This window comes from Camelus bactrianus, chromosome 6 (assembly GCF_048773025.1).
Source record: "Camelus bactrianus isolate YW-2024 breed Bactrian camel chromosome 6, ASM4877302v1, whole genome shotgun sequence".
NCBI lineage: Eukaryota > Metazoa > Chordata > Mammalia > Artiodactyla > Camelidae > Camelus > Camelus bactrianus.
The window spans coordinates 10,249,688-10,275,610 of record NC_133544.1 but is presented as its reverse complement, the minus strand read 5'-3'; the positions used below and the strand labels follow the sequence as shown (position 1 = coordinate 10,275,610).

General features: G+C 35.5%; 1 protein-coding gene across 3 annotated transcripts in view; it reads left to right on the top strand.

Moving 5' to 3' along the window:
• Positions 1–10,169: 10,169 nt before the first annotated feature.
• The window catches only part of UNC79 (unc-79 homolog, NALCN channel complex subunit), a 171,626-nt gene continuing 155,872 nt past the window's right edge, over positions 10,170–25,923 (top strand). For 2 of the 3 annotated variants that reach the window (XM_074364786.1, XM_074364785.1), the window contains exons 1-3: positions 10,170–10,332; positions 19,818–19,910; positions 25,264–25,319. In XM_074364786.1, the coding sequence (XP_074220887.1) occupies positions 10,245–10,332; positions 19,818–19,910; positions 25,264–25,319 (237 nt within the window). In that variant the 5' untranslated portion in view covers positions 10,170–10,244. The remainder of the gene's footprint in view (positions 10,333–19,817; positions 19,911–25,263; positions 25,320–25,923) is intronic. The other variant, XM_010968720.3, reaches the window with a different exon arrangement.

Sequence of the window (25,923 nt, the reverse complement as noted above, 5' to 3'; positions counted from 1 at the left end):
TTATTGAACTGAAAGTTTTGAAGGGCCTTATGTTTTCTAGTGCTCTGCCAGAAGGGTCTGGACTCAAGCTTTCTGGGTGTATATAGCAGATGAGGTCAGAGGCCTAACTGATAAAAATTTTGTGTGGCTACTGCCTGCTTTCCTCAGTTGAATGTGTTTTCAAGAGATTTATGTAGTGATAAAAGTTTTATGTTTGACACTCACGTAGAGCGAAATTAAAACGAGAACCTACATTGCTTAAAATTAAGAACAGGAAACATTTATGGTCTTAAAGAAAATCAGAATTATGCAGCATTTTAGGTTCATCGGTAGTGTTTCCTATTTCTCAAAGTATAATTTATGATAATAATTATTTTTAATCTTGAGCTTGAAGTGTTCAATATACTTTATAGTTGATAAGGAAATTCTATGGAGGACAATGGACAAAAACATGGCAGCACTTTTTACGCTGTCTACTTTCATGATAAGGTGCAGACAAGAGGGACCTCTCTGCCTCACAGTTTTCATTAGGAAAAATAGGCAGACAGAGGTGAGCCTTTCAGGTAGAGACTCAACTGTTGGGGAAATAACATCGAAGAAATGAGAGTACACTTCACTTTCCATTAAATTTTAAGGCTTGTTCTCTTCCGTTATCATGATCTTCTTGCTTCAAGTCTGAGTTTAGAAACCTGTTTCTTTTGCCTCTATAACAACAAATGTTTTGCGAGATAGGCATTAGGGAAAGAACATCAGCTCAGAATAACAGCAGTGGCACTGGAGTTCCCAGCGGTCTAAGGCTTTGCCCTGAGCAGACTGAATGCTTTGTAGAAACAAGCCTCTTCACCAGGTCAAGTCAGCTACTAGTCTTTAGTCCTTTTGCCTCTATGTTCTTATTCTTTGGAATATCTTTTCTTTAGAACCCTTAGTGGCCCTGTTCTATGTTAAAGGGATTCTGTTTTTCAGCTTCATGGATTTCATACTTGCATAGTAAGTTTAGGACCTTGTCATAGGACATTTCTCTTCTTTTCCAATGTCAGGAGAGTAATTAGCTCAGTTTTCACAGTAATAATCAGATAAGGTTACACACCAAGACATCTAAATCTGTCCTCTTCAATGCTCCTTTTGTCTTTGAGATCAGGGTTCTCAACAGGAGACACTTTCCTTTATCACAAATTCCGAATGCTCTCTAAGTGAGAGACACTTTTCAGCAGGAAGCAAATTCAGAATTCCATTTGCAAGGAAGCTGTTACATCCTAGTTGGCACTTGGAAGCTTGCTGCTTATGTCTTAGAGATGGTGCCAGAAAGTTAAGAAATTTAGGGTACTGAAGTCATGCTTGCAAGACATGAAGATTCTATTTTCTTGAGCAGTGGATCATTAGAATATGATCATGGGTGATAGCATTTTAATGGTGTAGCTAGTGTTAAAGTAGTTTATTGAAGTGGCTGTTGGAAAAGATTCGATGCAATTGAGTTGAGTCCATTTTCAAAGGGAGACAACATCAACAGCTACTACTAATGGTAATACTAACAAAGCTGTCATTATCATAGTAATATTATTATAATGCATAATAGTAATTATATGTCAAGCACTGTTCTAAGCACTTTACATGTGTCATCTCATGTAATCCCTCATAATAATTCTATGAAATAAGTATACTATTATACTCATTTTACATATAATGAAATTACAGCACAGAGTGGTTAAATAAATTGCTCAAAGTTACATATCTGGTAAGTGTTAGAACCAGGATTTGACCCTGGCAGTCCTAATCCACAGTACATGCTCTGAGCAATTAGACTATGCTGCTTCTCCTTACTGTCTTCGCTCTGTCTCCCACTCAGCAAATAATCGAGGCTTGTAGGCTAGAGCAGAGTTGACAGCCTATAAGACACACATTAAATGGGAAGAAGAAAGAAGACACTGAATAATGTAACATACCACTGGTTGGGCATTAATACTTACAGGTTCAACTCTTGGGCTGAACCCACTGCGTTTTCTTTCTTCTCTTTGCCTACCTCAATTAAACACTTTTTTCACTTCTTTTGTTTACTTTCCAATAATTCCAGTGATACAGAACTAACAACTATTTTCCTATGTATTAGACCAAGTTATGATCATTTTCAGTGTTGGTTTTATTCATCCATAATAATCATATTTATAAGCCTTCATTTTATTTATGCTATTAGGAAGTTCAAGACAAATAAGATGGTCTAAGTAGTTGGTGTCCAATATTATTGACAGTAATGTTTTCTACTTACAAATAAGATGGTTTCCTTTGCATTTCATATCATTTATTACATATATTCAGAAGCATTTCTTGCTTTCAGAATTCAAGTTCTTGGAGAGAAATGAGAAGAAAGCATTTAAGGTGAATACTCACAGAGTAACCCTCTGTCTTTCCTTTTTGGTATTCTCAATGAAGTTAAAATTATTATTTTGGTTAAAATGTGCAACTTGACATTCTAGCAACATCATTTAAGCCAGAATTGCAGTTTTAGAGTGATAGTCTGTTGGTACTCATGCATACACACAACTCTCACTGATTTGACTTTTGTACATATTTTCAAAGGCAGAGATTAGGCGAGGCATTCAACTTCAATTAATTTAATCCATAGGAGAGGAGAGATGATGTGCAGAGAAATGTAGAGACCATAATTGTCTATATCAGCAGTTGAATAGCCCACATAGGTCTATTTACTTCATGACTAATTGGACTCACACTGGGGTTCATAGAGGTTCCCCATACACCAGGTTAGTAAAAAGCAAGTCTTCTGTGTTACTCAGCTTGCTAGCCCTTGAGTTTAGAGCAATATTCAATCCTTAGAAAGAGATCAATAAGTATTTGTTAAATCGAATTGACTTCAGTCCAAATTTCATCTATCACAGGAACTCTTCTAGAACGTTTACTTAATCTAGCAGTGACCTGGGGTCCTCAGCAGAATTTTTGTTTGAGTGCTTAGCTGTAACTTAGTAGGGATCTAAGTGTGGCAATGCACACAGAGTTTATACACAACTTCAGAGTTTAGTTTTTTGTTTGCTTTTAGCATTAGAAGCGACTATGAAGACCATCTAATTTAACCCTGCCTCATGGCTACAGAGGAATCTGTCCATTTTGTATTAAAAGCATTCTGGGACTGTATTTCAAACATCTAAGGTCTTCTTTAGGGATCTTGCCTTTTACCTGGCAGAACATTTTTAAAGGCTTCCTTCTAGTCTTCCTACTTCAAACATTCTTTTGGAATTCCTTCCCCCAGATCACTCTTCTGGTGCCATTCAAACTCTAGCACGTACAATCTTTTTAAAAATCATCAAGTTTGGGGGAAGCTCCTTGCTGTTAACTCTTTAGAAAATGTTTAATATGTTTTTAAAAGGGATTCTAGTCTCAGTTCAATAATCCTAACTGAATCGTAATTTCTAATTGCTTACGAAGAACATACAGACCTTCAAATGATTGATTTGTAGCCCACAGAGTAGCTTCAGAGCAGGTGAATTTTGTGTAGTGGATAGATCCTATTCAAATGTCAAAATTCGTAATCTTATGGAAAGTTTACTTGACATATTAATTTTCTGTGCTATAAATACCTCAGGGCAACTTCTCATCTTTCCCTACACCCACAGAGTTCTTCTCTTGGTTTTTCTTGATATTGGAAGTAAATGCTTGATAAAGAGGATCTCAGGAGTGAAGAGGAAAGGTGAAAAGTTGTCTGCTGGGTCAAACTCTTCTGAGCAGGGCATTCTTAATATTCTTTTTGGTTGGGTGTACAGACCTCTGGGAAAGAATCTCAGATGGGGAAGATGTTTTTATCATGCCCAAGTTAGACAGTTTGGTTGGGGAAATAAGTTTTTTTTTTCTGAATAAACTTCACAAAACATCATGAAATCACAATGCATTGTACATTTATTCATGAGCCCTTCTTAAGTTTTTCCACAAATGAAAACATTTCCTTACATTGAAACATGAATGGTAATTTAAAACTGGTATCATGGATAACTCATCTTCAGCCATTTTTTCTCAACTTCACCTACTTGCTAAACCTAAAGGCAGTGAGAGAGAAGTTTACTGTTTCAATGAGGACATTCTTCCCTCCCTGCATATTTGGAGTTGTGGTTGCTTTCGTTTGGGAACCATGCATATGCAGGAAGGGAAAAATATCAATGTAGAGCCTCCAAAGATGATCTGACTAGTATTTGCTAAATTCTGTCAAACTTTGGAAAAATACTAACGTATATTTGAAAAAAATAATGTGCTCTATTTCCCCCACCAAGGAAAGGTTCGATGAGAACAATGTACTTAATCTAAAGGAAAAGAGAAATGTGTGCTGTACAACCAATTTTATTCTCTAAGGCAAACTGTTATCTTTCTGTGCCACTTGTATAAGAGCCACATCTTGTAATTTTGGAAGGATGCTGGTTGTAGGCTAATTTAGGGCTGAAGTTTGGGAAGTAATATTTCTGACTTATATCCATTGTGATTCTAAAGGAATTTTCAGTGGGATAAAATCCTACAGGATTAAAACAGATTTTTGGTGAGTGGGCATATCAAGAATATAACATTTAAAGGTGGTACTTTTAGGAGTAATTGAGTTATATGAGGAAAGTATAAAGTCTGATGGAAAATCTGATGGTATTTTTAATAGATGTAGGCAGGCAGGGGTAACTGAAATGTTGATATTATCCCATGGTAAAGTATAAACTTACAAAGTTAAATACATTACACACAAAAAAGTAAATTAAATCCCTTTAAAAGTAAAAAAAAATTACACTAAATCTTAAGTTATTTATTGCTAAGAAGTATTACATAACTATTCTGAAATTATTTTTATTATTATTAATTGTTTTTCCCTGGACATTGGGTAACAGAAGACAAAGGAAATCGAGGTAAATTAGGCACATGGAAAATAAAAAGCATGTAGTTTTTTTTCTTACATTGTAACATATTTTGCACTAAGAGTAAATAAAAATAAATGTAAATTTGAAATAGCGAGCATGCTTGACACTAACCGATTCTTCACACCACTGTAAAATTGTAAATGTAATATCATTAACTAAGAACTTAGTAATGTTTGATGCACATAGAATAAGTGTAAAATAAGATTATTTTTATGTAATGAAACATTTATAAATTGTTATCTATTTTACTTAACACAGAAGTGTACTATATAAAAGCACTTTGTAAGTGCAGCGGATATTATTATAATGTAGAGCTATTGTCTTTGATGATTAAATAGTATAACCTAATTTTTAAAAACCTAAACATTTGGCTAAGCAGTCATTTCTTCTGTTTTTAAATTAACAACTTTTCTGCTTTATCGCTTTTACTAAAAGGTTTTTATTTAAAAATTAATGCTAAAAGAAAGCCAATTTATTTTTAAGAATTTATTTTTATTCCCATTAAACTTCTTTTAACTTTGTAAATTATCTTTCCTTTAGTGAGTTTTGTTGAATAATAACGTAAGTAGCAGCAGTAATATATGAGATCTTATTGTATGACGTGCAGCTATATGACAGATACTGCTTGCTTAGTCTTTAGAATTTTGAAGATGACTATTTAATAAACCACTGTTTGTATTCATAAAATAAAATGTCTCCTCCCCAACATGCAAAATTTTAAAAACACACATAAATAACCATTATCATTAGTTCACAAACATATGCTACGGACCATCTACTCTATATTATTTTATAGCTTTTCCAATGTAGTTTAGCTAACATTTTAGAAATATGTATTATTTCTAAATTCATATGCCTGTTTAAACTTCATTATCTCAAATGATACTGACAGAATGTCATGAAACAGTATCATAATATACATATAGACATTATTTTGATGCAATAAACATGTGATTTTTAAGACTTTCTTAATAAACACACATGTTTATTCTTTGCTAAAACATGTTTCTGCAAGTGCCATACCTATATTTTGCAAGTTTTTATTTACCTGATTAAGACAGTCTTGCTGCAAAATTCCTTTGCTTTGAAAGTTCATTTTAATTAGGAATAAAAGCCCCAACTCATTAGAAAAGTCAACATTTTTCCTTCCAGGAAACCTTTCCTTCACCAAGTTGATAAACTGTAAAACATGGGTTTGGCACTGAAACATGCATTTTTATATTTTTGCTCCTTACTAACCAGATAACACATGAGATGCAATGCAACTTCCACAAAATAAACCTTATGTTATTGGTAGCTCTGAGCATGAAGCCATGCGATCCGTAGTAGATTTGTAGATGTTGCTGGTGTGGCAATTGCATCTTATGTGGGATGTATCTGGTGTTTTATTATTTGTTTTAGAGTGTCATTTCAATGTAATGTGCTGTTCTTTGTGTCTTTGTTGTCTCTTTTTTTTCTTTGTCCCCCCAACAGCATTTTGTCCCGCACAGGGAAGAAGGAAAACCAAGATGCCTCCAATTTGACAGTGCCCATGACCATGTGTCTTTTTCCTGTGCCATTCCCACTCACCCCATCTCTAAGACCGCAGGTCAGTTCCATCAACCCTACTGTTACTCGCTCCCTCCTTTACAGCGTCCTGCGAGATGCTCCCTCTGAACGTGGCCTGCAAAGTCGTGATGCTCACTTGTCAGACTACCCTTCTTTGGACTATCAAGGCCTCTACGTGACTTTGGTGACTCTCCTGGATCTAGTTCCTTTACTACAGCATGGCCAACATGGTGAGCATTTAATCGAAACCTTTGAAAATGTATATGTATGTTTATGGATGCTAGAAACTGTTATTGTTATTGTAATAAATTGCTTGAAAGGTCTTTGTGTGGCCATTGCCTTTCTTACACTGAAACTTAATTATGGTGTTTCCCTTCCTATCATTTTTTGCTGTTTTATGGCCAGAGGGGTGTTATCCAAGCCTGCATTGGGAAGAATGAGCTTGAGAGAGGAGGAAGACTATAAAAGGAACTCACCTATTCTCCTCTGATCTGCTTATCATGGAGACTCTGGTTGAAATTATGATTTGGGGGCAAAATTTTAAGAACTCTCCCCGCCTCCAAGAAACTGTAGGAGGTGGAGCTTGGAGGGCAGGTTGAATCTACTGACTTTTTGGGGGAGCATATCACAGAATTTCTCTGGGACTCATTTTTATCTGTCTTTAAACCCAGGAGGTTAGACAAGAAGAAATCTCTAAGAACTCTTCCAAATTTAACTAACAATTAAAATGTTGGCCAAGTGGAATAGTGTATGGGGGAGCTATATGCCGTGTGTAGTATATGTATGCTGTGTATGGTGTATACTAGACAATGTTAGTGGTGCTTTAGGACAGAAGCCTAAAGGCATGCTTCTTTTTTTTAACTCTTCCTTTTTCTACTATGTCTTTAGTCGAGTTCATTATCTTGCTTCCTTACCAAATAACCTTAGAGGTTAAAAAACAATCCAGCACTGTTCTAACCTATAAAAGGGAGAATGATAATGTCTATTGCTTAAGTATTCAATATTATATTTGGGAAAATCAAATGAAAAACCATACAGTAAGAAAAGGGATTTTTGCAGAAAATGAGCTTTTAATGCATCAGTTGTCTTAACTTTAAAGCACTGATAATTTGGTTCATGGAGATATGATAACCAAAGTTTCACTGTACAGAAAAATTGGAATTTGAGACATGGGTGGGTAGTGGGGGTTATTTTGCTTTTTTGTTATGGCTAACTCTCCTAAGAGAATGCTTAATGGTTTATTTAGTAAGATGTGTTCCTAACTTAAAAAACCTACTTTCATAGAGATGATGAAATAATGATGATTATTTTGTTTTTTCTTATATTTACAATTCTGTATTACAGTGAATATAAAAAATGTGGGAATTTGTGAGTTTGCTTATTGTATAGTTTTGTAGCCTAGTTACTTTCATTGTCATCCTATCCTAGCTCAGAACTTAAAGAAGATGACTCTGAATATAAGATTGCTGGAGCTTACTTACCATGGTGGTGAACTTCTTAGTGCACTGTGACTACTTTGTGACTGCTTTCCTGGTCCTGGGATGGGTCACTGTGTAACAGCCTTTGATTAAGATAAAAAACATTCAGTTTGGTAACTCACGACCCACGTAACTGCAATTAATGTGTAAATTGTGACAATTTGGTGGGGGGGATGATTTGTATTTTTACTTTTATAGCCAAAGCTATTTTGTGGCTTTCTTTTTTTGCTATTATCTATCCTGTGTTCTTGTTCTGCATAACAGAGCTTAGAAGATAGGAAAAAAACCTCACCAGACCATCCCTTAGAGGTTAAAAAACAATCCAACACTGCTTCTCTAAGTGTGATCTGGACAACATCAGAATTTCTGAGGGAGCTTGGAACATGGAATTCTGCCTCCCAAGCCAGAACTTCTGAATAAGAAAGACTGAGGTGTAGGTCCTGAGAATCTGAATTTTTAACCAACTCTCTGGGTGATTCTTCAGTATACAGAGTTTGAGAATTACTGCACTAGGGCTAGATCTGTGTCTTCATGTGGGGCAGTGTGGTGCACCCAGGAGAGCAGCATTCTTGTGGTAGTTCAGCTACTAACTCTCAGGTGATCTTGGGCAGTCACTTTCCTTCTCCAGGCCTCAGTTTCCTCATGTGAAGTGTATTCCAGATGGGCTTCAAGCTCCTTTCAGTGCTAATATTTTGTAACCAGGCTAAAATGCAGCTGAGGTGTCTTTCGTGTTCAGCCAGTTCTTGGTTCTTAGTAAAACACCTGTGAATTTTCTGCTCCATCATTTTGACCTTCACTCCCCAGTGTGCAATGTGGTTACATCCTCTCTGCTGTCAGTTGATATGCTTGTTGAATTGGCATAATTCTAATGATAATCAGAAATAACATTAGGCATACAAATGGCACTGAGGTAAATCTGCTACAAAACAAACAAGTCTAATAATTTTCTTTTATGATGAATATGAGAATGATCAAAGTCTTCATTGTCAAGTCTTGGCTGATGACCTGTATTTTGGGAGGTTCAGAAATATCAAAATATGCATGCAGTGTGATGGGATTTGGCTTCCGTGCATAGTTATAGTTTTTTGAATGTCCTCTACTTTTACTCCTTGTGCAGGTAATAATAATAGTAACAATATTAACATTCATCATAATGGCTAATATTTGTGGAGCACACATTATGTGCTATGTTAAGCACTTTACTTTTTCCTCATTTAAACCTCCTAACAATGGTACCTAATGAAGTCAGGTAGGTACTGTTCCTGTCACCATTTAAAAGATCTTGATAGAAAGATTATTACTAGGTAGCACTTCCTTCCGTGATAACTGATAACTAAACTCACAGGGTCATACGGTATCAGTTTATGACTTCCTTTCTTTGGTTCATGCCGAATCTGCTTCTGTGTTGGAAGGTGCAAATTACCTCTTTGCCCAAGACTCCAGATGTAGGAAGACTGTGGTTTGGTTGGGGGAGCAGAAATAACCTGGTTTTATTTTCAGTCCTGCCCTTGAATTTTCAAAAACTTCCCATGGGAAAATAATTTCACATCTTTGTGCCACATTTGTGTAAAATGTCATGGAGGTAAGAATGCTGGAGGGATTTCAGGATTTATTATTACACGGAAAGTGCTTTTAATTTATGAAATCAAGGACGAATGTAAATAACAACTATTACTGAAGATGAATAAAGTGTTGAGGAAAAGCTCACATAATAGATACATTTGACCCTTGAACAACTCGGTGGGTCTCCGACCCCCTCCGCCATACAGTTGAAAATCTGCAGTCTCTTCTTATGTCTCTGCCTCAAAAACAAAGGATTGATAGATGACTTACCCAGGGGCAGAGAGCTGAAACAGTTTGGACAAAATCAGGATTCAAACCCTCATTCTTTTGATTCTATATACTGTTATCTCCAACCAGACACAAATTTTTCCTCACACTTAGTTAATTCAAAGAATTAGATGAATAAAATGAGTAAAATGAAGATACAGGGATTATATTTATTGAAAAAATCTCATAGATGAGTGGACCCATGCGGTTCAAACCTGTGTTGTTCAAGAGTCAACTGTATTTACATTTCTTAATGCAGTCATCAAATACTGTGTCCGCACTATACTGAGCAGTATGTTTCAGGACTCTTAATAGGAAGGGTGTAGTGGTCACTTACAATTTAAACCAGTTCATAAAAACTTAAAATGTAAAATTAGCATTTTTTGTTAAATGGCAAAATACTCAGTGACTAATTGCTTGATTTTGTTTTGCAGATCTTGGACAGTCAATATTTTATACAACCACGTGTTTGCTCCCTTTTCTCAACGATGATATTCTGAGTACTTTGCCCTACACGATGATATCAACCTTAGCTACCTTTCCTCCGTTTCTGCACAAGGATATTATTGAATATCTTAGCACATCTTTTCTACCAATGGCTATACGTAAGTTCAGTCTTACCTAACACTAGATTATTTTTATGTGTTGTATGAATGGCAATTGCTTTTGCTGTTTTCTGCTGTAGATTTTCAAGATTATAATGGAATCATTTGCTATATACATATGCTTTGATTTAAATTCAGTCATTTCTGCATGAATATTATGGTGAAAATAAAGGAAATGAAAGACAGTTACACCTTAGAATTGTTTTATTCACATAGCTTGATCTTATAGGATAGAAAGAAAGAACATGTCAAGGCCAAAAATATATGGTTGTATTTCCTACATATAAATTATGGGTTTTTTTTTTTTGCTACTTTAGAAAAAAAGGTGGAGAGAAGTGTTGCTTCAGACGTATAAATTCTTACATTCTGCATGTGAAGGCAGTAGGGTGTGACGAGAGAACCAATGGCTGGAGTCAGGATATGCAGCTGTCCTTGGTCTCAGTTCTGTCTGTCATCTGCTGTGTGATGTTGGGCGGCTCACACAGCTGAAACCTCATCTCCAGAGTGATGATAGTATCAGCTTTCCCTCACAGGGGTGTTAGGATGATAGAGTGAGTCAAAATTTATGACAACACTTTGAAAAAAGTTAAAGCTTGCGACTCACGTGCAAGGAACTGTTATAAACATGGAGCTGATTTGAATTCTATGTCACTTTTATGAACTTACTACTGCAGGCTTTCCAGACATGATAACAGAGAGGAAAATGTTGGATTGTGTTTTTTTATGATCAAAATCCCTCTAAAGTATTTTTAAAGATACAGATTATTAATTCATCTATATTTCAGTGGATAATCTGAAAAGATTATGGGTTTAGGAGTCAATCAGATCTAGATTCAAATCATAGCTCTGCTACCAACTAACTGTGGGACCTTAGGCAAGTTACCTAACCTTTCTGTTTCTTACTTGTAAAATGAGAAGAATGATAATAGCTGCCTCATAAAGTTGTTATAATTGAGAAGATTAACTGGAACATTGGTAGGGTGCCAGCACAATGCCTAGTGTTCAATAAGTGTTAGTTTACTTCTCTCCTTCCCTCAACTCCCATTTTATAACACCTGTATTCAACTCGTAGAGATCATTTTTCACCATTTTAATGGTATGTACTAATGATCTTATTAAAGTTGTTGCTCTGTAATAACAATTGGTAAACATACATATTTTTGAGCCACATTAATTTTTTTATTGTATTAGTTTTCTTTTTTCATTGAACTACAGTTAATTTACAATGTTGTGTTAGTTTTTGGTGTACAGCAAAGTAAGTCAGTTATATATATATATAGTTATATATATATATATATTCTTTCTCATATTCCTTTTCATTGTAGGTTATTACAAGATACTGAATATAGTTCCCTGTGCTATACAGTAGCACCTTGTGGCTTATCTATCTTATACGTAGTAGTTTGTATCTGCTGATCCCAAACTCCTAATTTATCCCTCCCTTTGGCAACCATCAGTTTGTTTTCTGTCTATGTGAGTGTTTCTGTTTTGTAAATAAGTTAATTTGTATCATATTTTAGATTCCACATATAAGTGATATCAAATGATATTTGCCTTGCTCTAACTTACTTTCTCTGTCTGATTTACTTCATTTAGTATGATAATCTCTAGGTCCATCCATGTTGCTGCAAATGGCATTATTTCATTCTCTTTTTATGGCTGAGTAGTATTCCATTGCATATATATATGCCACATCTTCTTTATACAGTTGTCTGTTGATGAACATTTAGGTTGCTTCCATGTCTTGGCTATTGTAAATAGTGCTGCTGTGAACATTGGGTGCATGTATCTTTTGGAATTAAGAGTTTTTTTCTGGATATATGCCCAGGAGTGGGATTGCTGGATCATATGGTAAGTGTATTTTTAGTTTTTTGAGGACTTTCCAAGACTTTCCATGCTGTTTTCCATAGAATCTGCACCAGTTTACATTCCCACCAGCAGTGTAGGAGGGTTCCCCTTTCTCCACACCCTTACCGACATTTATTGTTTGTGGACTTTTTAATGATGGCCATTCTGACCTGTGTGAGGTGACACCTCACTGTAGTTTACATTTGCATTTCTCTGATAATTAGCAAAGTTGAGTATCTTTTCATGTGCCTATTGGCCATATGTATGTCTTCTTTAGAGAAATGTCTGTTGAGGTCTTCTGGCTGTTTTTTGATTAGGTTGTTTGGGTTTTTTTTGTTATTGAGTTGTATAAACTGTCTGTACATTTTGGAAATTAGGCCCTTGTCAGTCACATCATTTGCAGGTATTTTCTCCCATTCTATAGGTTGTCTTTTCATTTTGTTTATGGTTTCCTTTGCTGTGCAAAAGCTTATAAGTTTGATTAGGTCCCATTTATTTATTTTTGCTTTTATTTCTATTGCTTTCAGAGATTGGCCTAAGAAAACATTGCTACAATTTATGCCAGAGTATGTTTTGCCTATGTTTTCGTCTAAGAAGTTTATAGTGTCTTGTATAGTGTCTTGTCTTGTTTATGTCTTTAAGCCATTCTGAGTTTATTTTTGTGTATGGTGTGAGGGTGTGTTCTAACTTCACTGATTTACATGTGAGCCACATTTACTTATTTTACAAGTGAGTTTAATTTTAGCTATGGAATTATAATTTTCATGTCTTTTAACCAAAGAGTCTGACTTCTACCTAAATTGTGTAATGATTAAAAAAATTAGCACACTGATTATATTGTTCAAGTAATAGAATATCTGATCATTTTCTTTCTTGGTTCTGTGTAATCTTACTGACTAGTGCTTGTTTATGGATACAGCCTTAGAACTATATAGTTGTATTTTTTTTGTAAGTATGTTAACTGTTAAACTTAGGCATAGAAAAATTTTTCAAGAATAGCAGGTGAGGCTGCATCTTTTAAATAATGAGTTTAATTCACCATATCCTTTCTTAGAAGTAAGTCAATAATTTTGGAAAAGGTAGTGCATGTATCAGGCATTTTAAATTATACTTAAAATCAAACAAGCATGTGACAGCTGGCAATTTGTCTCTTCACCCTTGATTATTAATTTCTACTTAATTAGAAACAGACCTCAAAACATGCCTTGTAGTCACATTGGAATCTTTGCTTATTTAAATGTATGAATTTTGGGAACTGAGGAGAACAAAATAGTTGAGTTTACAAAATTTGTATGAATTTTAGTGCTTATTAGTAGAGTAACTTGGTGTTTGTTTAAAAGTATGGGCAAGTCTCTTATAAGTCCCAAGACTCCCTTTTTTTTTTTTTTTTTTTTTACTGTAAAGGAGGGGTTTGGGAAAAAAGTCCATCTCTCAGATTATTTCTCTCTTAATAATTCTAGGTTAAAGAACATCAATCATATTTTATGTAAGAGGCACATATCTTCCTCCATTGTTGATCTGGTTCATTTATTTTGTTGCTCTGGTTTTAGTCTCTTGGTTCTGACTTTCGTCTCCCATCACCATTCCTGTGCTTCAGTAGTAGCCAAACTGTCATCTTTGAATCTTTGAAAATAAATTGTGGTACTAACCCTTAAAGCCAAATTCTAAGCAATCCAAGTGTTTCTTTTGTACTTATTCCTTCATAAAATAGATAGACACAGATCCAAAGATGGTGGGAATTGGGTTCCAGATTAATCACATCAAACTGAATTGACGTGAGAATGTGTCTGTTGCTTGCATGCACATTGGTTTTATTTTTGGAAGTTGTTTCAGTGTCTAGAAATTCTGACCAAAATAAGAGGGGAGCATTTAACTTCTTCTACAATATCTTTATTTCAGGCCTGAAATAAGGATGTTGCATTTTCTGAGTATTTGATAAAACCTTTAAGACCAAAAGGCTTTTTTCTCTTTGGTATGGTGTTCACAAGGTCAAATGTAAAACATGAATAGTTTTTCAAGTGTTAAATGATTATATCATTAAGGATCTAGAAGATGAAGTTCTGAGCTCTCAAGTGGACCTAAAGAGATATTGCAGCTCCTTCACTTTAAGAGCCCTGCATATATATCAGTTTTGTCCTTTATGTCATTTTTGTCAATAAACCAAGTACTGTGCTCTTATTTTAAAAACTCCTTTGAGGTGCTACAGAGCAAACTGCAATTTATTATAAAAGTTTCCTTTGACATAACCTTTTCTTCTTAACTCCTTCCATATATAGACACATTTGTTTTTATTCCAAATGTGTGCAATAGGCTTTGTTTATATATGTATATATATATTTAAAGGAATTACTGAGAATTGAAAGGGTCATTTGAATTTCACCATGGAAACCTCTTGTTTTCCCCACAAAGGTTCTATGATGTGTGGACCAAATTGAAATACGCATATTGAGAATATGATACTTTGGCAGAGAAGAGAAAAAGCAAGTTCCAAATGAACATTAATTGATGTAGGCTACATTATTTTAAAGATAATAATAAAGCTGAACAATTATATCAATGAAAGACCCTTCTAGTGGTATCTTGGTATCCTGAACTCTGCAGTCTCACCTAGTTTCTTTTCTGACTTCAATTTCCTCAAAAGTCACTTATCCTCAGGAAAAAAAAAGGTTCATTTAGATCTTTGCATTGAATTAAAAGCAATTATATAATTTAATTGAATATCTACTTCCAAACTGTTGGCCCTGTATACTTTTTGTTCTACTGCTACTATAGAGGATGTGTGTAATGTTCTATGATCTTTCAAAAGCTAATAAATAAATACAATAGAAAAAAGACAGTACAATGTTGATGATATTTAAATAATATTTTATATGTAATGTCTATTTTATTAGCTAACAATTGGTTTTTTTTGGAGGAGGGGAGGTAATTAGGTTTATTTATTTATTTATTTGATGGTGGTACAGGGGATTGAACCCAGGACCTCATGCATGCTAAGTGTACACTCTACCAGTGAGCTATATCCTCCCACCACCAGCTAACAATTGTTTTGGTAAAGTAGATCTTACTGTACTTTAAGAGCCTTATTGTTGAATTGTGGGAAATGTTTTAGAATAGGACTCCAGAGGGCTAGATTGTAATCTTTGACTGCTGGCAAATCTCTTAATCTTATCAAGCTTTACTTCCTTTAGCTGTAAATTTCTGAATAATCACAACCTCCCTTGTCTTTATCCCACATTGTTGTGAAGACCATGGGACAACACACGAGAATGAGCTTTGAATATTGTCTGTTGTTGTATCAGTGGATAGCAGACCCAACACACAGTCAAGTGACAGACGTGTCAAATCCCAACTACTGCAACTAATTCGAATATTCCGCTCAAAATCACATGTTGTCCTGAAATTTTGTCATCTTAAATATTGCTTGAAATAAGGGGCCATATGCTGGGGCTTGGGATTTTTTTCCGTTAGGTAGGTTGTATAGTAACAGTAATTGTTACAACAGGTTTTGATCTCATAGAACCTGACAGAACACTCCTGCAGTAGTGATGGGCAATTCTGTCTCTATGACTTTTTATTCATCTACCAATCTGTACATATTTTAATGCTGCATAGACTTCAGAGCCATGGTGTCTTAGTCCTCCCTTTATGTTGAACTGATATGACCTTCTGACAGCACAGATGTCTTATACGTAAACCCTATCTCATGGAACGCAGTTACCTCTGCCTCCACAAACAGAGGTCTTAATCCAGGCAGTACAATTTGGCAAAGCACAGGAAATGGTTCTGTCATATGGCAGAACTGGTTTTTCTTCTCCCCAGATGATTCCCTTACCTTTACCCCTTAAACAAGTATAAGGCTAGAGGGGTTTATTTAAATATATTTCAATTCAGACCACTTCTTAACCACTGTTTCTCATCTGGACCAGTTCAGTAGCTTCTGAGCTGGTCTGTGTGCTTCTACGCTTAGCCTTCCGACAGCCTGCTCTCCACCAAAAAGCCAGAGCTATCCTCCAAACGTGAATCAGATCACGTCTCCTCAGAACCATCCAGTAGCTTCCAGTCACTCCTACAGATCAAATTCGGCATCCTTCTGTGGCCCACAGGGCCTTCTGCCGTGTGATCTGGTCCCTGCCTCTCTTGCTACTTCATCACTGCCTCTGCTATGTCCACGTTGGCCTTTCTACAGTTTCATAAAGGCACCAAACGTTTGCTTTTGCTCCAGGCTTTTTCCTCTGTCCCAAAAGCTTTTCTTGCAAATGGTCACGTCATTTGCTTTCTCATTCTCTTTAGGTCTCAGCTCAATTATCACATCTTCCCAGAGCCTCTTCCTTAACCTCAAGATAAAATAAGACCTTCCATCACTTTCTACCTATTCCCTTGATCTGCTTTGTATTTCTTCACAGGTATCTGCCTGTTCCTCTAGAATAGTGCTGTCCATAGAACTTTCTGCAATGATGGAAATGTTATATAAAATTCTGTGCTGTCCAGTAGCCACATGTGGCAACTAAGCACTTGAAGTATATCTAGTGAGAAAGAGGAACTGAATTTTTAATTTAGTTTACTTTTAATTAATTTAAATTTAAATAGCCACATGTGGCTACCATATTGGACAGCACAGCTCTAGCATTTAAGCTCCGTAAGGACAAAGACTGTCTATCTTGCTTATGACTCTGTCTCCAGGGCCTAGAACAATGCCTGATACATAGGAGATACTGAAAAAATACTCTGTGAATGAGTAGGTGACTAGAGCATTAGCTATGAAGTCAAGTGACTTAGGCTGTAGTCCTAATAATTAAGCTGGTGTTCTCATGCAAAATATGATTTCTCTTTTATAAAAATGGCTTTTCCTGTATACTTTTTTTGGGATGAGAATCATATAAAAGCTGTATATGATAGCATATTAAGAACTATAAGGTGCAGGAACAGATGCAGGAATTGTTATTGTTTATAGAGGGAGGGGATGGTGGTCATAGCTGTTTAGGTGGTGCTAGGAGGATCAGGGAATAGGTCTTAAAGCTTAATTGTATTTCCTGAGCACAATATTAAATGTAAAATTTTCTTATTTTGATTAATTCTCTGCTTTCTTTCATCGTATGTAGCTTTGGCTTTATACGCCCTCATGGGGACAAGCTGCACATCTGTTTACATCATGCCTTTTTAACAAGATTCAATAAATGATGTGTACCTCTGCATGTTTATTAAATTAGAATTGTGGTGATTTCGTGCAGTCTGTTAGATGGCTAAGAAATTGCAAGGCACCGTCTGTTTACTGTACTGGAGCCAATTTCTGAGGACTTGAGCCAGGGGAGCACTCTTGGCTTTGCGGTGGACTATTCTTGGGGGAAAGCATAGATTTGTAGGGGTAGAGAGGACGCTCAAAGGTCACTGAGCTATTTGGGCTGTTCTCCAAATAAACTTCATCTAAATCGTCCTAGACATTTGGGCATCTCTCCCATTTTTAAAGGCCTCCAGGCACAGTGATTCTCAGCCTCCCTTAATAGCAGTTTTCATTTTTTTAAAAAGCAATTATAATTTAAAAGTTTGAAATGAATTTAAACAAAGGTGAAAACATTTGTCCCAAAAAAGAAAGGATAGAGTATATTGATTATATTGAAGATTACACTTTCTTTTTTTTTTCACCCTTATACAAAGGGCACAGGGGCATGCAATTGTTCCTCCCACACCTGGACCCTTTACTAAGTATTTTCTCTCTTGTTCTCATCCCTCTAATAGTACGTAAATACAGCTCCAAGGCCTGCTTGCATCAGAATCAATTGATGTCCTTATTAAACGTGTGACTTTACTGCTTCCAAACCGACTGAGTTAGACCCTCTAGATACAGGCCCCCAGAAGCTGAATTTGAAAAAGCTCCCTGGCTAAAGTCTGACAGCAACTCAATCTTGTTCTTTAGGATTTGCCTCAAAGATTTTTTTCCCTTGTTTAATCAACTTTAACATCTAAGAGCAGTGTACTGACCCCCACATCTTTACATAAATATTAATATTTATTTATATTGTATAGCCAAATTAATGAATATACCTGAATATCACCTGCTTGGTACTTTAACAGCAGCCCAGCAGCAAATGTTTAATAAAGGCAAACTCAGGTAAACAGGACTTGATTATAGATCTGTTTTATTTATTTCTGTAAAGCTGTTGTAAAGGCCACCATCCATTGTGGTGCTCAGAGTTTTTTATGTTAAAAAAATCATGTTAGATTTTCTTTGTCTTCTCTACTTTATTATATGACAGACCTTTTATTAGTGTCTCAGTGCTTCTTTTATACATATGTTTTATTATGACTTGCCTTATTCTTTTTGGTTGTAGGTGAGATATTATTCCCATACATTGCACTTTAATGCTTTAAAGTAAAGCAGATTTTAAGGTTAACTGCTCTCTTCTTGTTGTCCATGTTGATGGTCTTCTGCATTACGTGTCAGAAATTGAGAGTTGACTTTTTGAGGGTGCTCTCTTCACTGTATACTGTTCTGTTCATGCTTTCTTGATAATTTGCCACAGAAGCCCAACTATAAGGGGAGGTTTCTGCTATTTCTGCAATTATCCTGAGAAAAGAAACTCACTTTATATCAGAGTCCTTATAAAGTTTCTGCTATTGTGGGCCCTCTCTCAATTACTGTGTTTAGAATAATAAAGTACTCTGGAGATAACATATTACCCCGAATGACCTCCCTCAGTGCTAGTTTTGAATGCTTATAGAGGTTACCTGATAACACTCTGTGAAAAAAAGAGAGAGAAAGAAATTTAATACAGTGTTGGATGTCATTGTAAACAAGCCACTTAAAGATGTCCTAAAAGCAGTATGTGAGTTGTTATCACATGGAGAGAATGATTATGCTGCTATAAGGTGAATTTGGAAGAAACCAACTGGCTGTATGATTAAATACTGCGGGATAGGATAAAATGTCCAGCAACAGCATTATTCACAGATTCAAAAAGTTGTTTATTTCAAACAACTCAGATGGATATGAAGATGGTAAAGCTCTGGAAAACTAAAAAAGTGGTTGTCATGGTGATGAAGATGCTGATGATGAAGTTACACGTGAAGGTTTGAGTAAAATTGTTTAATGATAGGTGGAAGGTGAAAATAATTTAAAATTAATATACTATTTTTTATAATACATGATTTAGAATTTGTATTTGTAACTAAATGAATATGGTATCCAGTATCAGTAGACTATTTCATTTACATCTCTTAACATTAATACATTGAAGTTGTGTTCAAAAACCTTTTTTTTTTTTTAACCTTCTTATTGGATAAACTTCAACATGCCTTTGTATTTGGGTATGTGGAAGATTGTTTTTTCTTTTTCCCTGAGATATAATAAGCTTGGAAACAGAGGTCACATTTAGGTGCAATTCTGACAAAACCATTCCATTACATTCTGGCATTATTTCTACTCCTTGAAGATTCTCACTAAATGCTGGCTATTGATTACGACTACTGTAGCGTTTGTATGCTAGGACAAATGTTACGGTTTTATTTATGCAAAACTTCCATTGGTTTGGTTGGGATTGTTTTTTTCAAGTTTTTTCTTAGCTCTTATGCTCTATGCAAAGTAGCAGCTAAAGGTATATAAATAAATAAACTGTGTCTAATCAAAAAATTTTTGGTTTCAGTGGGTTCCTCAAGGAGAGAAGGCGTTCCTGCCCATGTTAATCTCTCTGCATCATCCATGCTAATGATTGCAATGCAGTACACATCCAATCCAGGTAAGTGGAAATTTGGGTGGCTTCGCTAATTCCAAAACCAATAATTAAACAAGACATCAAATAAGCAAGCTATAAGTTCTCATGTGAGAAGAACTTCTCTTGATGAATCGACAACTGGAGATGTGTTAGAAAACAGACTTTCAAATTGAAATAAATTTTCCTTCCCTCTTGCTATTATATCAGCAGTAATTTTGCTGGCTAGTTATACTTTTAGAATATTTGAGAACACAATTTTAGAACACTGACTAGAAATTGCTTGAATATAGCTATATAGAAATAATTAAATTAGAAATACAAAAATCACCTGCAGTTCTATCAACTAAAGATAACCACTGTGAATAGTTTGTGAATTTCATACTCTAATGCCACATGAATATCCTTGCACATACATCTTTTACTACATTTCTGTTTCCTTAGAATAAATTCATAAAAGAGGGATTAATGAGTTAAGAGCTTGAAGAAAAGTCAATATTCCCACTAATTATATATGAAAGTACGTTATAACCTGTCATTGAATATTGTAGCATTTCTATACAAATGGACAGATGAAAAATAACATCTTATTTTGATTTGTGTTTCTTCAATTACTAGTAATGTCAGACAGGTTTAATCTGATATACTCTGTTTGATTTCCATTCATCAGTGCAATTGCAGATGAACTTTGGGAAACTGACCTAAAAGTGGGCTGACTGTTGGAGTCATATGCTAAGATATGAACTCAGTTTTTACATTTATTTAGTATTCACTTGGAAAGTGAACAAATTTAGTGGCACTGTGTTCAGTCTTTTATTTAATTATATAATGAATAATACTTGAGTTTTTGATGCAGGATGAGGAAAACAGTTTTTAAAATTTCCAAATCTTAATGTTCCTTAGTCTAGAGTATCATCCTTTAAATATGAGATCTCTTATGATTATTATATGAGTTTAATTAAAATGTATATTTTAGGGGAAGCTATATCTCATATCTCACTCTGACTTAAAAGATCCTCATAATATCATTTATATTTATTATATGTTATATTCTGAAAAAAAAAACCTTCATTTAGAATCTAGTTAGTTAACTAAAGTCTCATCTTTGGCTTTGGTTCTAATTTCTAAGTTAGGAGGCAGTCACAGGTCAGGTAGAATTATGTGCTTTGAGGTTAGGGGTATGTGGGTTCACATCTGAGCTTAGCACACATTGCCAATTAGTATAACCTTGAGCAAGTTCTTTAACTTCCCGAAGTTTGAACTTATCTATAAAATGGGAATAATTTTTCCTGCCATACCTTAAAATGTTGTTGTGGGGATTTAATGAGTTAAGTATGTGTTAAGTGCTTACTTAGCATAGTGACTTGGCACGTCATATCTCTATAATCTGCCATTGTCTTCTTGGGGTTGAACGGTTCACTGGGGAGACCACTGTGATCAGATAGAGTTATGCTTGTTATTTCTAAATCTGTATCTTCATCTGCCCACGGGGGAATGTTTATAGCCAGCTATTCTACACTAAGAATTCCATTTGGGACCCAAAATTAGTCTTGTGATGGGGGAAACTGTTAAGAAGTGAGGTGCTATCCACCAGGGGGCTCTCTGAGACCAAGTGGTAGGGCATCATTATCCTTTAAACTTTTATTGGGGGAGATAGCAAGCGGCAGCTTGGTCCTTGTAGCTGATTGTTTATAAGAATAGAGCACAGGTACTTACTCAGGTAACAGGAATTCATTGAGTAACTCCTGTGTGCATTGCTCTGTGCTTGGCATTGTGAAAACCGCCCTGAAATGTAAGATATGGTGCTATGGAGTTTATGTCTAATTGGAAAGATTAGGCATATTCACATAAATCATTAACTTACAGTGTAAAGTAATACATGAAAAGTGTCAAATAAATACTATAGACAATATTAACTCATCATAGGAGAGAACTCCATGGGTTGAAATGATCAGAAAAGGCTTTGTGCCACTTGAGCAAAGTATGGGTCTTAAAATGTGGCTAGAATTTTGATAGAGCAAGTGGGGTGTTCTGGTAGGGGAAGCAATTTAAATAAAGGGAGTCTCTAGGTCTGTTCACGGGTAGTCAGAGGACTTCTCTGAACAAACATTCGTGTAGCAGACACATGGAAAATAGCAGACACCGTGCAAAAGAAAGCAGCCTGGAGCATCTGTACCTGAGAACTCAGTCGCAGCTTAACAAAATTCCAATTCTAGAGGATCGTCTATGTACTCAGCAAACAGGTACTGACTATCTGCTGTGTGCCAGACACTGGGCACACTGTGGTTAGCAAAATAGAACTGACCCCTTCTCTCTCTTCACGAAGCTTATCTTAGTTAAGAAACGGTTCTTTGAAATGCAGCCGTTAAAACAAAACAAAACAAAGCAAACCTAAAAAAAGGGAGGAAGGGAGAAGACGTTAATAATATAATTATAAAAGCAGTATAAAGTTTCAGTGTGGTAAGTGCTGTGAAAGATGTACATTGTGTATGATGAGACCCTATAAAAGGGGATTTTTCTTTATTTCAAGAGGTCGGGGAGGGCTCTTCTGGGAACGTAATATTTGGTCTTAGGACTGATGGATGAGTAGCTTTAACAAGGCCTGTAAGGGGGTGGAGGTTTCCAGGCAGAGGAATATCATGTGTCAGAAAGGATCCTGGCAAGCAGGTGGGACTGAAAGATCAGTGTAGGTGGAGCTCAGAGTGAGGGCAGCCTGCTGTGAGATAAAACTGTAGACTTCTGTGGGCCGGCACAAGCAGGATGTTGTAGGCTCTGTTTGGGAGTCTTGTGTTTATCCCAAGTCCAATGGAAAGGCACTGAAGGGCTTTGAATGGTTGTGTCTGTGTAACGCTAGTTGCAGTTGAGAATGGATTAAAAAGGAGACAGAGTGGATGTAGATTGACCTATGAGGAGGCTGTTGCATTGAGATTGAGAAAAGTGGATATATCTGAGAGCTATGTAGGAAGTAAAATTGATAGGACTTGGTGACATATTGGATATGGTGGGGTTTTAGCTTCATAACTAGGTGCATGGTGGTTCTATTCATTGAGAAAGAAGATATTAGAAGAAAATGACCAGGCTTCTAAGGGCAGATCGTGAGATCTATTTTGGACACGGTATGTTCAAGGTGTCTTTGAGACATTTGAGAGGAGATGATGCATCTTAGACTAATACAATGTTATATGTCAATTATATCTCAATAAAACTGGGGAAAGAACCCATACATAACCTCAGTAATAATTCTTATATGTCTAAAATAGAAAAATGCAAATGAATCATTTTCCTTCAGAAAAAAAAGAAGTAATAGTAATTAGGAAGTTGTATTAAGAATCTTGAACTCAGAACTGAGTTCTGGGCTAGAAGTAATGAACTTTGAGCCTACGTGTTCCATGTCCAGTGATATTCATTGAATTGCTTATAAATGGTAACAAGTTGTATAGGCACACCTCCTTTTACTGCGTTTTGCTTTATTGCGCTTCACAGACACTGTTTTTTTTTTTTTTTTTTTAACAAATTGAAGTTTTGTGGCAACACTGCATTGTCAGATGATGATGGTTAGCATTTTTTAGTAATGAAGTGTTTTTTAATTGAAATATGTATTTTTTTAGACATAATGCTACTAGACACATAATAGACTACACTGTAGTGCAAACATAACTTTTGTATGCATTGGGAAACCAAAAAAATTATGTGATTCACATTATTTTCACATTATTGCAATATTTGCTTTGTTACTGTGGTCTGGGATGGAACCTGCAATATTTCTGAGGTATTACTGTATCTAAGTGTGACATTGCTTACTGGAGAGCACAGAGTGAAAAGTAGGTTTGGTTTATGACCAGGCCTTCAGAAACTCCAACAGATAATGGCCCAGTGGGAGAGGATGAGCTTGCCAAGGAGACAGAGAGATGTTTGGCTGACTAACAAAGGCTTTAAACTATAAAAATTTGTGTTGTATACTTACTAGGAGATCTCAGTGATAGTTCCTCAGTATCAGGAGCCTGAGATGCCATCTCTGTGTTTCTCTTAAACGTCTCCTCATGTTTGCAAGATATGCCACAGTGGAGAGCATTATATTCTTACACAGACACATCTAAGAAGAGGTTTCGAAAAAACCCAAAACAAAACAAAACAAAAAAAGTACATCCGGGGAATGTTATAGCTCATGTGGTAGAGTACATGCTTAGCCTGCATGAGGTCCTGGGTTCAATCCCCAGTATGTCGTCTAAAAATAAATAAATAAATAAATAAACCTAATTACCTCCCCTCGCAAAAAAAGAGAAAAAGAAAAAAGAAAAAAGAAGTCCTATTAAAGTCCTATTAAAAATAGGGTCAGTCAGAGTAATTAGGGAAAGTTCTCCTGGTGAGCCTCTTTCCTTTTGTCAAAGAGGAAAAATGAGTCTCAGAAGCTCCCAGCAGATTCTCTTTTTGGTCTTGCTGGCCAGAACTGAGTTGCATGGGCATCCATCCCCAGCTGCGATGAAATCTGGGAATTGTCTTGCTTTGTAGTCTGTGTACTGGGAGACGAACAAGGAAGAAAAGGTTATTGACAGCAGTGGATTAGCAGCAGCAGTGTCTGCCACTGGTAACAGGAGAGGGTAAGTCATGAAGTCAAGGAGTGATCAGGAGTACTGGAGGCTGCTGAAGGTCAAGTGAGAGGCAGACTGAAAAACGTCCCTTGAATTGAATGACACAGAGGTCACTGGTGACTAAAGGGAGACCTGCTTCATTGCTATGATAGGGTTGGAAGATAGATTAGAGAAAGAATAAAATGGGTATCTAACTAGGGTGAAAGTATCTTTTTTCCTCAAGTAAACATAGTCAAATCAAAGAAGCTTGCTGTTCTGTAGCTTTTAAGAATTCCTCAAGATGGAGTTGGTGTTAAAGACTAATCCCTCAGCCTCTCACTTGCTATCTGTCCAATCTTGGGCAAAACAGGAAACTAAATCTCACTTTCCTAATTGCAACATGATGGTTATGACATATATAATATATAAAGGTCTTAGCATAATAACCTGGCATGTAATGAATGCTCAGTAAATGTGAGCTTTTATTATGATCCTATTAGGTGATTTTTTTCCCTATATAGTTCTTGATTACACTGATACAAGTTTATGTTATAAAAGCATAATTACTAGGGAATTTTCTTAATATTTCCTTTGTTAATAAGATAAATGAAATACTTCCCAAGGATCTCGGAATAAAGCTTGATAAAGTCAAGGGCTTATTTGATTTTTGAAAGCTGTGAATATATGAAAGTAAGTAATTTCTAACTTAATGATTAGAGTGAAAAGTCATATTAATATACTTTATATATTTCAAATGATTTTTTTGTCTGATATTTACATTTCTTGTTCAAATTATATTTTCTTCCTTACAGTGTATCATTGTCAATTATTGGAATGCCTCATGAAATATAAACAAGAAGTTTGGAAAGTAAGTTTTGGGCCACATTAGACTCTTAGTTACAAACTTAATTTATATAATATAATAAAAATTGTTTGCATATTAAAACTATTGTTTAGGTCAAATTTATTGATGTCTTATTATTTTGGTATGGCAAAACTTATAATTCTTTCCTTTCTGGTTAATTATTTATCATTTAGAGCCGAAAAGATACTTTAAGAACGTAGTGCTTGACAGAAAAATTCATTGGCTATATCTTATTCTTGGAATTTAGCAAATACCAAATTATATGACAGTTTTAATTAATTTGAAAGATTGCTTAGGAACCTGTCTTCTTTCATATAGGAGATATGAACTGTTAAATGTTTTAGGAAATTGTTTTTAAAAATGCAGTGTCTGGCAAACTGACTTTATGCTATTCTAAAATCTTTCTTTCATGTTATTTTAAGTAGAGAAGATAGTGTATATTTGAATACCATCTGGGGGGCTTATTTACAGAACCCATAAATAAATAATAAAAAATAATGTTATAATATGATCTAATCTGCAAAGCTTACCTGGATGATGAGATTCCAGGGCAGTTAACCACCTCAGCCCCTTCACTGGAACTTTCACTGCTTTGGTAATATTGAAT